This window comes from Leucopleurus acutus (assembly GCF_964270905.1).
Source record: "Leucopleurus acutus genome assembly, chromosome: 12".
NCBI classification, from domain to species: domain Eukaryota; kingdom Metazoa; phylum Chordata; class Mammalia; order Artiodactyla; family Delphinidae; genus Leucopleurus; species Leucopleurus acutus.
The window spans coordinates 20804181-20820839 of record NC_139154.1 but is presented as its reverse complement, the minus strand read 5'-3'; the positions used below and the strand labels follow the sequence as shown (position 1 = coordinate 20820839).

General features: G+C 41.8%; 1 protein-coding gene across 1 annotated transcript in view; it reads left to right on the top strand.

Annotated features, from left to right (window-relative positions):
* The window catches only part of TBC1D8 (TBC1 domain family member 8), a 124970-nt gene that overhangs the window by 34619 nt on the left and 73692 nt on the right, over positions 1–16659 (top strand). The window contains exon 2 of the mRNA XM_082851770.1: positions 5993–6148. Within this exon, the coding sequence (XP_082707896.1) occupies positions 5993–6148 (156 nt within the window). The remainder of the gene's footprint in view (positions 1–5992; positions 6149–16659) is intronic.

Sequence of the window (16659 nt, the reverse complement as noted above, 5' to 3'; positions counted from 1 at the left end):
TTGTATTGATATCTTCCCTCCTTTTTCCTTCCTTAGACCAGCTAGAGGCTTATCACTTTTATTGATCTTTTCAGAGAATCAGATTTTGGCTTTATTGATTTTTTTGCTGTTGTTTTTTTATTTTGAATTTTGTTTTTTTTTTTGCTAAATTTTTATTATTTTCTTCTGCTTTCTTTAGGATCATGTTGCTCTTCTTTCTGTAGTTTCCTAAAGGAGGAGCTTAGATGATTGATTTTCAGTTTTTTCCTCATTTCTAATTTATGCATTTACTGCTATAAATTTCTCTCTAAGCACTGCTTTTGCTACATTGTGCATTTTTTTCTAAGTTGTGTTTTCATTTTTATTTAGTTCAAATATTTGAAAGCTTAAGACTTCTTCTTTGACCCATGTGTTGTTTGCAAGTGTGTTTAATCTCCATATATTTGGGGATTTTCCAGCTACCTTTCTGTTACTGATTTCTAGTTCAATTCCACTGTAATTTGAGAATGAACTTTATGTGATTTTATATTCTGTTTAAATTTGTCAAGGTATGTTTTATGGCCCAGACTGTGTTCTACCTTGGTGAATATTCCATGCAAGCTTGAAGAACGTGTATTCTCTTGTGGTTGAATGGAATGTTCTATCCATGTCATTTAGATCCAGTTGATGGGTCCTTACTGAGTTTCTACCTGCTTGATCTATCAATTACTGCAAGGTGGGTATTGAAATCCCCAACTATAGTAGTATGTTAATCTATTTCTCCTTACAGTTCTATCAGCTTTTGCTACATGTATTTTGATGCTCTGTTAGATGCACACAAGGATTGCTATGTCTTCTTGCACAATTTACCCCTTTATCATTATGTAATGCCCCCCTTTATTTTTCTTGTTCTGAAGTCTACTCTGTGTGAAAATTAATATAGCTACTCCATCTTTCTTTTCATTAATGTTAGCATGGTATATCTTTCTCCATTTCTTTTTTTTTTTTTTGGCCTCTCACTGTTGCAGCCCCTCTCCCGTTGCGGAGCACAGGCTCCGGACGTGCAGGCTCAGCAGCCATGGCTCACGGGCCCAGCTGCTCTGAGGCATGTGGGATCCTTCCAGACCGGGGCACGAACCCATGTCCCCTGCGTCGGCAGGCTGACTCTCAACCACTGCGCCACCAGGGAAGCCCTCCATTTCTTTACTGTGTCTCCCCCTCCTCCCCCAATCCCTTTTCCTTTAATGTCACTCTTAATAAAGTGGGTTTCTTGGGGACAGCATACAACTGAGATTTAAAAAAAATTTTTTTAATCCACTCTGAAATCTCAGTCTTTTCATAGTGTGTTCAGACCATTCACATTGAAAGTGATTATAATATACAGTTGACCCTTGAACAGTGCAGGGGTTAGGGGTCCCGACCCTCTATGCAGTCAGAAGTCTGTGTATAACTTATAGCTAGCGCTCCAAATACCATGATTCCTCCAGGTCTGTGGTTCCTCCGTATCCATGGATTCGACCAACCAGGGATTCAACAACCGTGGCTCATGTAGCACTGTAGTATGTACTATTGAAAAATATTCATGTATTATGTGGACCTGTGCAGTTCACATCTGTGTTGTTCAAGGGTGAACTGTAGTTGGATTAATATCCACCATATTTGTTTTCATTACATTAAAAAAAGTCCGTGCCTTGTTTGGTTTCAATGGAATGTTTTATGATTCCATTTTCTCTCCTCTTAGGATATCAGTTATACTTCTTTAAAAAAATTTTGTAGGAGTTGCCCTAGAGTTTGCAATATACATTTCAAACTAATCTAAGTCTGCCTTCAAATAACACTGTCTTATAACTGTGTTTTCAAGTCTTCCGTCTGATCCTTTGACATTGCTGCTATTCACTTCTTCCATGTGCTGTGATCACCCAGTGCATTTTCACTATTATTACTTTAACAGTTATCTTTTAGATCAATTACAAATAAGAAAAAGAAAATATTTTAGTTTGCTTTTTTTTTCTTCTCCAGCACACCACTTGCTTTCTTTATGAAGGCCTTAGTTCTGACATATCATTTTTATTTCTCTCTGAAGAACTTCTTTTAACATTTATTACCGGTTTGGTCTACTGGAAATGTATTCTTTCAGTTTTTGTTTGCTTAAAAAATTCTTTATTTCTCCTTTACTTTTGATGAATAGTTTCACTGGATATAGAATTCTAGGCTGGTGTTTTTTTCTTTCAATGCTTTAAATATTTCATTCCACACTCTTGCTTGTATGGTTTTTAACAAGAAGTCTGCTGTAATTCTTCGTTCCTCTACAGGTAAGCTGTTTTTTCCATTCTGATTTTCCCTTTGTCTTTGGTTTCTGCAATTTGAATATGATATGCCTACGTGTGTATTTTTTGGTATTTAACCTGTTAGATGTTGTCTGAGCTTCCTGTATTTGTAATTATCTTGGTGTCTGTAATTAGTTCTAGGAAATTCTCAGCCATTATAACTTCAAACAGTTTTCTCTTTCTTCTTCTGGTATTCCATTTATGTATATCTTAAACCTTTTAAAGTTGCTCCACAGTTCTTGGGTGCTCTTTTTTGTCTTTTCATCTTTTTTTCCTCTTTGTACTTCAGTTTGGGAGGTTTCTGTTTACTTATCTTCAAGCTCGTCTTGGCTGTGTCCAGTCTACTGAGGAGCCCACCAAACACAGTCTTCATTTCTTTTAGTGTGTTTTTGCTTTCTAGCATTTCTTTTTGACTAGTTCTTAGGGTCTCCATCTCTCTGCTACATTAGGTATCTGTTCTTGCATATTGTCTGCCTTTGCACTGGAGCCCTTAACCTATTAATCAAAGTTATTTTAAATTCCTTGTGTGATAATTCCAAGATCTGTGCCATGTGTGATGCCCATTCTGATGCTTGCTAGCTCTTCAGATCATGTTTTTTCTTGCCTTTCAGTATTCTTTGTTGAAAGCCAGACATGATGTGTCGGGTAGTAAGAACTGAAGAGTGGTTCTTTATTGTGACTTGTATGTTATTCTTACTATGACTTGGGCTGTGTTTAAGGTTTGCTGTAGGTGCCTATAGCTACAGCAGTAGGTGCCTCAGGTTTCAGGTTCCTCAGGTGTCCTGGTTTTGACCCCTTTTGTCTTTGGGCTCCTCCCCAGATGGGGTCTTGCTGTCCTTTCAGATGTCATCTGCTGTCACACTAGAGCCTGTTGATATTGTGGTAATGGACAATTTTACCACCTAAAGTCTTCAAGGGGCACGAGCTCGCTGTACCCCCCTTTGGCTGGCAAAGCAATAAAGCTATTCTTTTCTACTTCACCCAAAACTCTGTCTCTGAGATTCGATTCAGCACCAGTGCACAGAGGCCAGGTTTTTGGCATCAGTACTAAGTAAAGTAGGTCAGAAAGAGAAAGACAAATACCATATCATGTCACTTACATGTGGAATCTGAATAAACATATCTACGTAACAGAAGCAAACTCATAGACATAGAGAACAGACTTGTGGTTGCCAGGGGGGAGGGCGGGTGGGGGAGGATGGATTGGGAGTGTGGGATTAGCAGATGCAAACTAGTATATATAGGCTGGATAAACAACAGGGTCCTACTGTAAGCACAGGGAACTATACTCAGTATCCTGTGATAAACCATCATGGAAAAGAATATGAAAAAGAATATATTATATACATATATATATATATATATATAAACCGAATCACTTTGCTGTACAGCAGAAATTAACACAACATAATAAATCAACTATACTTCAGTAAAATTAAAAAAAAAAAAAAAAAAAAAAAGACTGCTTCTGCTCTGAGTTACTGCCCAGCCTGCCCACTTCCGTCTTCTGTTGCTCAGGGTTTTACCAAACGGAGCTCTGAGTTCTGGTGGGAGTGCCAGGTGTAAAGTGTGGGGTGGGTGAGGGTCTTTAGTCCTTTTCTAGTCTCCGTCGGCCTCCTTATTACACCCCCTTTTTTGATAGGCAAACGTGTTTCATCAGTCTTACACAAATGCAACCTTAACTCCACACTCTGCTCCCTTCCCCCCAACCGGTGTGTTTTATCAGAGCTCCCCTAAGCTGCTGCTTACATTCTACATTAAAGCAGAGAGCTTTCAGGCCTCTCAGTTATCTGTAAGTCAGCAGCCAGCCAGTAAGGAGGCAAAAATTGTGGGCAACCTAAGGAATAATTGCTCTAAAAACCCACACACCCTTTCTCCCCTCTTCCCCTAAAGCCATTACGTGGGACAGATCGCGGTGAGTGTAGGGGTGGGGTGCGTGGGCATTCAGAGCCTGGATAGGTTGAGGGGGGCATCTGCCAGGAAGGGGACAGTGGTAGCAACCAGTTTGTGTCGTATCCAGTTTTTCTCAAGGATTGTGTCATTCTTTAAGGGTTGTGCCCTGCCCCCTTCCCTCCTGCCTCAAACCCGTTGGATAAAGTAGGAAAAGGTGAACCCAGACTGATAGGGCCAAAAGAATAAGTTGAAAAGTTAATGAGGAACAGAGTTTCAAAGTAATTCTCCACGGAGTGCTTGTTAATGACAAAGAGAAAGGGGACACCGCACAGACGGAAGCTTGGCAGACGCTCTTCATCCACTGGTCAAAGGAGTGTTACCAGTAATGGGACAAAACAAATCGCCTTGCACCTGATAGGATGGGGTAAAAGGGATACAACACCACTTCTGTGACTCATTGGAAAGATGTATAACCTGAATCTAATTATGCTCTAATTATGATGAAGCATCAGACAAAACCAAACTATGGGACATTCTGCAGAAACTTGTGGCCCTTCCTCAGGGCCTGTTACGTAAGAATTGGAGGGTCTTAATCCTCTCAACCATCTTGAGTTCCAGGCAGTAGAAGATGGGGCAGGAGCAGGTGGTGTCATTTTTTTCCCTCTGCTGTCGATTCATGGTGCTTTTCATGACAACAGGATGGTAAACTTTTGTGTTGTGTGCTTCATGGTGTGTGAAGGACTTCGATATGTTTCCTTTTTTTTTTGCGGTACGCGGGCCTCTCACTGTTGTGGCCTCTCCCGCTGCGGAGCACAGGCTCCGGACGCGCAGGCCCAGCGGCCATGGCTCACGGGCCCAGCCGCTCCACGGCATGTGGGATCTTCCCGGATCGGGGCACGAACCCATGTCCCCTGCATCGGCAGGCGGACTCCCAACCACTGCGCCACCAGGGAAGCCCTCTTTTTTTTTTTTTAATATTAATTTTATTTATTTATTTGGCTGTGCCAGGTCTTTGTTGTAGCAGGCAGGCTCCTTAGTTGCGGCATGCAGACTCTTAGTTGCAGCATGCATGCGGAATCTAGTTCCCTGACCAGGGATGGAACCTGGGCCCCGTGCACTGGGAACGTGGAGTCTTAGCCACTGCACCACCTGGGAAGTCCCTCAGTATGTTTTCTTATTTGCTTCTCACAGTTCCCTGCTGGATTAGTCTTCCACCTTTGCGATGATGATATAATAATAAAGGGCAACATTTAGGTAATACTTCTCATGGCCAGGTGATAGTCTGAGCCCTCTGAATGCTGCATACATTAACTGGTTTAATTCTCACAGTTACCTTGTGAGGAAGATACACTGTGGTTAGTCCATTTTACAAATGGGGAAACTGGGGCACAGAGAAGTTAAACACCTTGCCCAAGGTCACACAGCTGGAAAGTAGTGGAGCCACAATTCAAGTCAGGCCGTCAGACTCTGGAGCCCTAACCTTTATTTACTGCATGCTGTGGCCTCCTGTACCGTGCCGCTCGGGGAACCAAAGACTCAGCTCGCTTGGGTGGCTTGTCGGGGGCCCCTTGTTCACTTACTCATTGATTCTGCAAATCTGCGCTGAGTGGCCGCACATGACGGGCTCTGTTCCAGATGCTCTGAAACGGGACAAGGCAGCTAGATCTCCGGGCTTCACGAGCTGGACACCAGGCCTGCTGCCCGGGGTCGAGCCTAGATGCAGGGCACGTGCGCGGGGAGCGGGTGGCTGCACGTGGGCTGCTGGCCTGTCTGTTCCTGTGCTCACACGTGTGTTGTCCTCTTGTCTCTTGAAGGTCGTCTGGTGGGGGCCCTGGACGCAGTGCTGGATTCCAACGCCCGGGTCGCTCCGTTTCGAATTCTCCTCCAGGTCCCCGGCTCCCAGGTGTATTCTCCCATAGCATGTGGTGAGTTACTGAGTGGATCGGACGTTTACTGGGCCGTGGCCACGGGTGAGTTTTGTTCCAGGTGGAGTGTTCCCCACCTTGAGGTCTGGGCATGAGTATCTGCATGGTCGTGACGCTAGAAGGTAACTCCTTCTAGAACCTCATCTGCTGCCATGAGCTCTTTGTTCTTCCTTTCTTGTTTTGTTTTTCTTTTCCAACCATTGGAAGCGTGTAGAGGCTCTAAGCTTGGGCATCCAGGCTTTCAAGTGGCGTGTTGGTCCAGGGGCCTGTGAATCCAGCTGTTTTCTTCATCTTGTGTCTGACATAACACACGAGTCCGGGGCGTGTGCATATACCGTAACAGGGCAGGGGAGGCGTCTGGGGCTGGGTCTGTCTTATGCCAGCCTTCACCCTTGTTCCACGTGTGCACTGAATCACTGGACGGCTGAGCCCTACGGGAATTTAGAAATCACCTTCGCATCCTCTGCAGCTGAGCTTCAGTTCCTCCTGCATGCACTGTCCAGTACTCCGCCTCGTCACTCCAGCTGCTCTGGGGCTGCGAATCGTTGCACCCTGAGAAGCCACTTCTATTAAAAAACAAAACCGGGGCTTCTCTGGTGGCGCAGTGGTTGAGAGTCCGCCTGCCGATGCAGGGGACACGGGTTCGTGCCCCGGTCCAGGAGGATCCCACATGCCGCGGAGCAAATAAGCCCGTGCACCACAACGACTGAGCCTGAGCGCTAGAGCCCGTGAGCCACAGCTACTGAGCCTACATGACACAACTACTGAAGCCTGTACACCTAGAGTCCGTCCTCTGCAACAAGAGAAGCCACTGCAGTGAGAAGCCCGCGTGCCGCAGTTAGAGAAAGCCTGCGCGCAGCAACGAAGACCCGATGCAGCCAAAAATAAATAAATAAAATAAATAAAAATAAAATAATGTATATTAAAAAAAAACCAAGATGTGTCTTTTTAATTACACAAGTAATAAATGTTCATCCTTCAGAAATTAGAAAATAGGTAAGAAAGGAGGAGAAAGAAATCACCTATAACCTTTTATCTGGTGCTGATCACTCTTGTGTCTGCGTGTGTGTCTCTCCACAGAGGTTTTTAGTTGTGTTCTTTTCCTCTTAACATTTTACTAATTACCATAAACTTTCATTGTCACCTCACATTCTTGAACAACATTGGATGAATTTTTTTTTTTTCCTGGAAAAATTACAGGAAAGTTTAAAGAAGAAAATTGTCATCCATATCCACCATTACTAACAGCTGTTCACATCTTGGCATGTTTTTCCAGTCTGTTTTTTTTTTTTTTTTGAACAAATCATTCTCTGTTTGCATTAAGTGATGAAATGATGCACGCTCAATATAATCAGTTAATACTGGAAAGTACAGATAAGAAAATATATCTTGCCCCACATCCTAGGCACCCAAGGGGACCTCCAGTGACACTGGGGTCACATCATCCAGACAACTTTTTTTTTTTTCTTTGTATTTTTTTGGCCACACTGCGTGGCTTGGGGATATTAGTTCCCTGACCAGGGATTACACCTGGGACCACGGCAGTGAAAGCGTTGAGTCCTAACCACTGGACCGCCGGAGAATTCCCAACACAACTTTCTAATGCATTTAGACGAGTCCAGGGATAGTTATGAAGAAGGATAGACGTGCTTTATAAAAATGCAGCTTGTCTGACAGTGCTAGTTTATGATAAAAATATTGTTTTTAGTGGATTTCAATAAAAGGAAAGATGCTGAAGTGAAACGAAAGAACTGTTAAACTTCAAATAAACACCAAGCACTTACTTTCTAAAAGGTTCATTTAAGGTCAAGGGGAGAGATGTTTAAAAGCATGACAAGGTCAGAATTGTGGCTTTTGAAGACAGTGTTTCCGTTCTGGCAATGTTCATTGACTCCCCTCCTGAAGGACAGGGATGTCAGCGTTCTCATCCCTCCCCTGCTTCCCCAGGCTCTCATTTTTTATTTTTTCTAACATCTTTATTGGAGTATAATTGCTTTACAATGGTGTGTTAGTTTCTGCTTTATAACAAAGTGAATCAGCTATATGTATACTTATATCCCCATATCCCCTCCCTCTTGTATCTCCCTCCCACCCTCCCTATCCCACCCCTCTAGGTGGTCACAAAGCACCGAGCTGATCTCCCTGTGCTATGCAGCTGCTTCCCACTAGCTACCTATTTTACATTTGGTGGTGTATATATGTCCATTAGGCTCTCATTTTTAAAAGTCTTACTATGCATTGTACGTGGTAATTTCCATTCTCTTCTGTAACCACACTTTCCACCATTATTTGGCTCAGTTCTCTATGTAAATTGATTTAGTGCTTCCATCAGGTACAGCTTTCCCAGCACAGAGTCTTTTATTTTGGTTCCTGTCTTAATTGGCTATATTCCTGTTTTCTTCTCCTAATAACATCTCACATTTGCAAGTGTTTGTGCCTTGCTTTTGAACTCGAATGACACCTTGGCTGGGTCTGATGGGCTCTGGCCAGACTCTGGAGCTTGGTGGCCATCACTTCGGGGTCTTTCAGTATTTAAGTGGCAAAGGGAGAAATCTCAGGCTGGTCTGATTCCTGCCCCCGCCATTGTGGGTGATGTGCTTTTTGTGGGGATAACTGTTTTTTATCACTGAAGTTCAGTAGCATTAGTCCCTTTAGGAACTTGGTTATAACCTGTTACTCCCTTGAGCATATACCATGTTACATTTTTCTGCAACTCCACGTGCTCTTCCAGGACACAGATTGATTTCTCTTTTTTTTATTTTTGGCTGCGTTGGGTCTTCATTGCTGTGCGTGGGCTTTCTCTAATTGCGGCGAGCGGGGGCTTCTCTTCTTTGCGGTGCGTGGGCTTCTCATTGTGGTGGCTTCTCTTGTTGCGGAGCATGGGCTCTAGGCGCGCGGGCTTCAGTAGTTGTGGCACGCGGGCTCTGTAGTTGTGGCTCACGGGCTCTAGAGCCTAGGCTCAGTAGTTGTGGCACACGGGCTTAGTTGCTCCGCGGCATGTGGGATCTTCCCAGACCAGAGCTCGAACCCGTGTCCTCTGCATTGGCAGGCAGATTCTTAACCACTGCGCCACCAGGGAAGCCCCAGATTGATTTCTTTAATCATTTAAGGAAACGGTCTTTTTGTTTGTTTGTTTGTTTTTTATTTATTTATTATTTTTTTTTTTTGCAGTACATGGGCCTCTCACTGTCGTGGCCTCTCTTACTGCAGAGCACAGGCTCCAGACGCGCAGGCTCAGTAGTTGTGGCTCATGGGCCCAGTTGCTCCGCAGCATGTGGGATCCTCCCAGACCAGGGCTCGAACCCGTGTCCCCTGCATTAGCAGGCAGATTCTCAACCACTGCTCCCCAGGGAAGCCCAATATGGTGTTTTTTTAAATTAAGGCATGTACATTGTTTGTTATTTATTTTTTCATCTCCTCATGTCTTCTATTACTTAAATAGGTCTTCTTTTTAAATTAATTATCTATTTTATACATATTAGTGTATATATATATGTCAACTGACATATTGACATATATATATGTCAATCCCATCTCCCAATTCATCCCCTGCTTCCCCCGCTTGTAGAGAACAAACATGTAGATGTTCTCTACATCTGTGTCTCTATTTCTGCCTTGCAAACAGTTTAATCTGTACCATTTTTCTAGATTCCACATGTATGCATTAACACATGATATTTGTTTTTCTATTTCTGACTTACTTCACTCTGTATGACAGACTCTAGGTCCATCCATGTCTCTACAAATGACCCAGTTTCGTTCCTTTTTATGGCTGAGTAATAATTGTAAATATGTACCACATCTTCTTTGTCCATTCGTCTGTCGATGGGCATTTAGGTTGCTTCCATGATCTGGCTAGTGTAAATAGTGCTGCAATGAACATTGGGGTGCATGTATCTTTTTGAATGATGGTTTTCTCAGGGTATATGCCTAGTAGTGGGATTGCTGGGTCATATGGTAATTCTGTTTTTAGTTTTTTAAGGAACCTCCATACTGTTCTCCATAGTGGCTGTATCACTTAACATTCCCACCAACAGTGCAAGAGGGTTCCCTTTTCTCCACACCCTCTCCAGCATTTGTTGTTTGTAGATTTTCTGAAGATGCCCATTCTGACTGGTGTGAGGTGATACCTCACCGTAGTTTTGATTTGCATTTCTCTAATGATTAGTGATGTTGAGCAGCTTTTCATGTGCTTCGTGGCCACCTGTATGTTTTCTTTGGAGAAATGTCTATTTAGGTTTTCTGCTCACTTTTTGATTGGGTTGTTTGTTTTTTTTAATATTGAGCTGCATTAGCTGTTTATATATTTTGGAGATTAATCCTTTGTCTGCTAATTCATTTGCAAATATTTTCTCCCATTCTGAGGGTTGTCATTTCATCTTGTTTATAGTTTCGTTTGCTGTGCAAATGCTTTTAAGTTTCATTAGGTCCCATTTGTTTATTTTTGTTTCTATTTCCATTACTCTAGGAGGTGAGTCTAAAAAGGTCTTGCTGTGATTTATGTCAAAGAATGTTCTCCCTATATTTTCCTCTAAGAGTTTTATAGTATCTCGTCTTACATTTAGGTCTTTAATGCACTTTTTTTTTTGTAATAAACTTATTTATTTATTTATTTATTTTGGCTGCGTTGGGTCTTTGCTGCTGCACATGGGCTTTCTTTAGTTGCGGCGAGCGGAGGCCACTCTTCGTTGCATTGCACAGGCTTCTCATTGCGGTGGCTTCTCTTGTTGTGGAGCATGGGCTCTAGGCATGTGGGCTTCAGTAGTTGTGACACACAGGCTCAGTAGCTGTGGCTCGTGGGCTCTAGAGCACAGACTCAGTAGTTGTGGTGCATGGGCTTAGTTACTCCGCGGCATGTGGGATCTTCCCAGACCAGGGCTCAAACCCATGTCCCCTGCATTGGCAGGCAGATTCTTAACCACTGCGCCACCCGGGAAGTCCCGAGATCTTTAATCCATTTTGAGTTTATTTTTGTGTATGGTGTTAGGGAGTGTTCTAATTTCATTCTTTTACATGTAGCTGTCCTGTTTTCCCAGCACCACTTATTGAAGAGACTGTCTTTTCTCCATTGTATATCGTTGCCTCCTTTGTGATAGATTAGTTGACCATAGGTGCATGGGTTTATCTCTGGGCTTTCTGTCCTGTTCCACTGATCTATATTTCTGTTGTAGTATTATTTCTATTATATTTCTGTTGTAGGCTTTGTAGTATAGTCTGAAGTCAGGGAGTCTGATTCCTCCAGCTCCCTTTCTTTCCCTCAAGATTGCTTTGGCTATTTGGGGTCTTTTGTGTCTCCATACAAATTTTAAGATTTTTTGGTTCTAGTTCTGTAAAAAATGCCATGGGTAATTTGATAGGGATTGCACTGAATCTGTAGATTGCTTTGGGTAGTATAGTCATTTTCACAGTATTGATTTTTCTAATCCAAGAACATGGTATATCTCTCCATCTGTTCATGTCATCGTTGAGTTCTTTCATCAGTGTCTTATAGTTTTCTGAGTACAGGTCTTTTGCCTCCTTAGGTAGGTTTATTCCTGGGTATTTTATTCTTTTTGTTGTAGTGGGGAATGGGATTGTTTCCTTAATTTCTCTTTCAGATTTTTCATCATTAGTGTATAGCAATGCAAGAGATTTCTGTGCATTAATTTTGTATCCTGCAACTTTACCAAATTCATTGATTAGCTCTAGTAGTTTTCTGGTGGCATCTTTAGGATTCTCTATGTATAGTATCATGTCATCTGCAAACAGTGACAGTTTTACTTCTTCTTTTCCAATTTGTATTCCTTTTATTTTTCTTCTCTGATTGCCGTGGCTGGGACTTCCGAAGCTATGTTGAATAATAGTGGTGAGAGTGGACATCCTTGTCTTGTTCCTGATCTTAGAGGAAATGCTTTCAGTTTTTCACCATTGATAATGATGTTTGCTGTGGGTTTGTCATGTATGGCCTTTATTATGTCGAGGTAGGCTCCCTCTATGCCCACTTTCTGGAGAGTTTTTATCATAAATGAGTGTTGAATTTTGTCAAAAGCTTTTTCTGCATCTATTGAGATGATCATGTGGTTTTTATCCTTCAGTTGGGTAATATGGTGTATCACATTGATTGATTTGCATATATTGAAGAATCCTTGCATCCCAGGGATAAATCCCACTTGATCATGGTGTATGATCCTTTTAATGTGTTGTGGATTCTGTTTGCTAGTATTTTGTTGAAGATTTTTACATCTATATTCATCAGTGATATTGGTCTGTAATTTTCTTTTTTTGTAGTATCTTTGTCTGGTTTGGTATCAGGGTGATGGTGGCCTCATAGAATGAGTTTGGGAGTGTTCCTTCCTCTGCAATTTTTTGGAAGGGTTTGAGAAGGATGGGTGTTAGCTGTTCTCTAAATGTTTGATAGAATTCACCTGTGAAGCCATCTGGTCCTGGACCTTTGTTTGTTGGAAGCGTTTTAATCACAGTTTCAGTTTCATTACTTGTAATTGGTCTGTTCATATTTTCTATTTCTTCCTGGTTCAGTCTTGGAAGGTGATACATTTCTAAGCATTTGTCCATTGCTTCCAGGTTGTCCATTTTATTGGCATAGAGTTGCTTGTAGTAGTCTCTTATGATGCTTTGTATTTCTGCAGTGTCTGTTGTAACTTCTTTTTCATTTCTAATTTTATTGATTTGAGTCCTCTCCCTCTTTTTGTTGATGAGTCTGGCTAAAGGTTTATCAATTTTATCCTTTCAAAGAACCAGCTTTTAGTTTTATTGATCTTTACTATTATTTCTTTGTTTCTATTTCATTTATTTCTGCTCTGATCTTTATGATATCTTTCCTTCTACTAACTTTAGGTTTTGTTTGTTCTTCTTTTTCTAGTTCCTTTAGGTCTAAGGTTAGATTGTTTGAGATTTTTCTTGTTTCTTGAGGTAGGATTGTATTGCTATAAACTTCCTTCTTAGAATTGCTTTTGCTACATCCCATAGGTTTTGGATCATAGTATTTTCTTTGTCATTTGTCTCCTGGTTATTTTCTGTTTTCCTCTTTGATTTCTTCAGTGATCTCTTGGGTTATTTAGTAACATTGTTTAGCCTCCGTGTGTTTGTGTTTTTTACGTTTTTTCCCCTGTAATTGATTTCTAATCTCATAGCTTTGTGGTCGGGAAAGATGCTTGATATGATTTCAGTTTTCTTAAATTTACTGAGGCTTGATTTGTGACCCAAGATGTGATCTATCCTGGAGAATGTTCTATGTGCACTTGAGAAGAAATCTGCTGTTTTCAGATGGAATGTCCTGTAAATATCAATTAAATCTATCTGGTCTGTTGTGTCATTTAAAGCTTGTGTTTCCTTATTAATTTTCTGTCTGGTTGATCTGTCCGTTGGTGTAAGTGAGGTGTTAAAATCTCTTTCTATTATTATGTTACTGTCGATTTTCTCTTTTATAGCTGTACCATTTGCCTTATATATTGAGGTGTTCCTGTGTTGGGTGCATACATATTTATAATTGTTATATCTTCTTCTTGGATTGATCTCTTGATCATTATGTAGTGTCTTTCCTTGTCTCTGGTAACATTCTTTATTTTAAAGTCTATTTTATCTGATATGAGTATTGCTACTCCAGCTTTCTTTTGATTTCCATTTGTATGGAATATCTTTTTCCATCCCCTCACTTTCAGTCTGTATGTGTCCCTAGGTCTGAAGTGGGTCTCTTGTAGACAGCATATATATGGGTCTTGTTTTTGTATCCATTCAGCGAGCCTTTGTCTTTTGGTTGGAGCACTTAATCCATTTACATTTAAGGTAATTATTGATATGTATGTTCCTATTACCATTTTCTTAATTGTTTTGGGTTTGTTTTTGTAGGTCCTTTTCTTCTCTTGTGTTTCCAACTTAGAGAAGTTCCTTTAGCATTTGTTGTAGAGCTGGTTTGGTGGTTCTGAACTCTCTTAGCTTTTGCTTGTCTGTAAAGCTTTTGATTTCTCCATTGAATCTGAATGAGGTCGTTGCCGGGTAGAGTCATCTTGGTTGTAGATTCTTCCCTTTCATCACTTTAAATATATCGGACCTCTCCCTTCTGGCTTGTAGAGTTTCTGCTGAGAAATCAGCTGTTAACCCTATGGGAGTTCCCTTGTATGTTATTTGTTGTTTTTCCCTTGTTGCTTTTAATAACTTTTCTTTGTCTTTAATTTTTGTCAGTTTAATTACTATGTGTCTCGGCGTGTTTCTCCTTGGGTTTATCCTGCCTGGCACTCTCTGCACTTCCTTCACTTGGGTGGCTATTTCCTTTTCCATGTTAGGGACGTTTTCAACTATAATCTCCTCAAATTCTCAGGTCCTTTCCCTCTCTCTTCTCCTTCCAGGACCCCTGTAATGCGAATGTTGGTGCATTTAATGTCGTCCCAGAGCTCTCTTAGGCTGTCTTCATTCCTTTTTCTTTATTCTGTTCCACGGCAGTGATTTCCACCATTCTGTTTTCCAGGTCACTTATCCGTTCTTCTGCCTCAGTTATTCTGCTATTGATTCCTTCTAGTGTAGTTTTCATTTCAGTTACTGCATTGGTCATCTCTGTTTGTTTGTTCTTTAATTCTTCTAGGTCTTTGTTAAACATTTCTTGCATCTTCTCGATCTTTGCCTCCATTCTTTTTCTGAGGTCCTGGTTCATCTTCACTATCATTATTCTGAATTCTTTTTCTGGAAGGTTGCCTATCTCCACTTCATTTAGTTGTTTTTCTGGTGTTTTATCTTGTTCCTTCATCCGGTACATAATCCTCTGCCTTTTCATTTTGTTTATCTTTCTGTGCATGTGGTTTTGCTTCCACAGGCTGCAGAATTGTAGTTCTTCTTCCTTCTGCTGTCTGTCCTCTGGTGGATGAGGCTATCTAAGAGGCTTGTGCAAGCTTTCTGCTGGGAGGGACTGGTGGTGGGTAGAGCTGGGTGGGCAGAGCTCAGTAAAACTTTAATAGGCTTGTCTGCTGATGGGTGGGGCTGAGTTCCCTCCCTGTTGGTTATTTGGCCTGAGGTGACCCAGCACTGGAGCCTACCCAGCTCTTTGGTGGGGCTAATGGCGGACTCTGGGAGGGCTCACGCCAAGAAGTACTGCCCAGAACTTCTGCTGCCAGTGTCCTTGTCCTCACGGTGAGACACAGCCACCCCCCGCCTCTGCAGGAGACCCTCCAACACTAGCAGGTAGGTCGGGTTCAGTCTCCTATGGCGTCACTGCTCCCTTCCCCTGGGATCTGATGTGTACAGTACTTTGTGTGTGCCCTCCAGGAGTGGAGTCTCTGTTTCTCCCAGTCCTGTCGAAGTCCTGCAGTCAAATCCCACTAGCCTTCAAAGTCTGATTCTCTGGGAATTCCTCCTCCCGTTGCTGGACCCCCAGGTTGGGAAGCCTGACGTGGGGCTCAGAACGTTCACTCCCGTGGGTGGACTTCTGTGGTATAAGTGTTCTCCAGTTTGTGAGTCACCCACCCAGCAGTTATGGGATGTGATTTTATTGTGATTGTGCCTTTCCTACCATCTCACTGGGCTTCTCCTTTGTCTTTGGACGTGGCGTATCTTTTTTGGTGAGTTCCAGTGTCTTCCTTTTGATAATTGTTCAGCAGTTAGTTGTGATTACGGTGCTCTTGCAAGAGGGAGTGAGCACACGTCCTACTCTGCCATCTTGAACCAATATCCATTGTTTATTTAGACGTAATGCTATTGCACACTTAACAGACTATAGGATATTGTAAACGCAACTTTTATAGGCCCTGGAAAATCAAAAAATTTTTCGACTCGCTTTATTGGGCTATCTGCTTTATTGCAGTGGTCTGAGCCCAGCCCACCGCATCTCTGGGGTGTGCCTGTAATAAGGAATTGTTGCATCCAATGGCTGTACATTTATAAGACCTTTGATATGTATATTGCCCAACTGCCTTCTGTAAAGGCTGCAGCAGCGTACGCTGAATCCCCACTACCCCTGGCAGTGTCATTGTTCTCAGCAGATTTAATTCTTGGGCCATTCTTTCTGTTGAACCAAGATCTGCTTCCTTGAACCATAAAAAATGAAATAAAGCCACTTGCATCAACATGGATGGACCTAGAGATTATCATACTAAATGCAGTAAGCCATACAAAGACAAATATATGATATTGCTTACATGTGGAATCTAAAAAAATGATACAGATGAACTTATTTACAAAACAGACTCACAGACATAGAAAACAAACTTATGGTTACCAAGGGGGAAATGGGGGTTGGGAGGGATAAATTGGGAGTTTGGGATTAACATATACACACTACTATATATAAAATAGATAAGCAACAAGGACCTACTGTAATACACAGGGAACTACATTCAATATCTTGTAATAACCTATAAGGGAAAAGAATCTGAAAAGGATACATACATATATGTATAACTGGATCACTTTGCTGTATACTTGAAATTAACACAACATTGTAAGTCAACTAGACTCCACTTAGAAAATAAATTAAAAAGATCTGCTTCCTTTGGTTTCCACTTGAGTAGGTGCTTGCCTTGGACATGACCCATGGCAGGTCTGCAGATGCTTCATTTTCCTCTGTCCTTTTG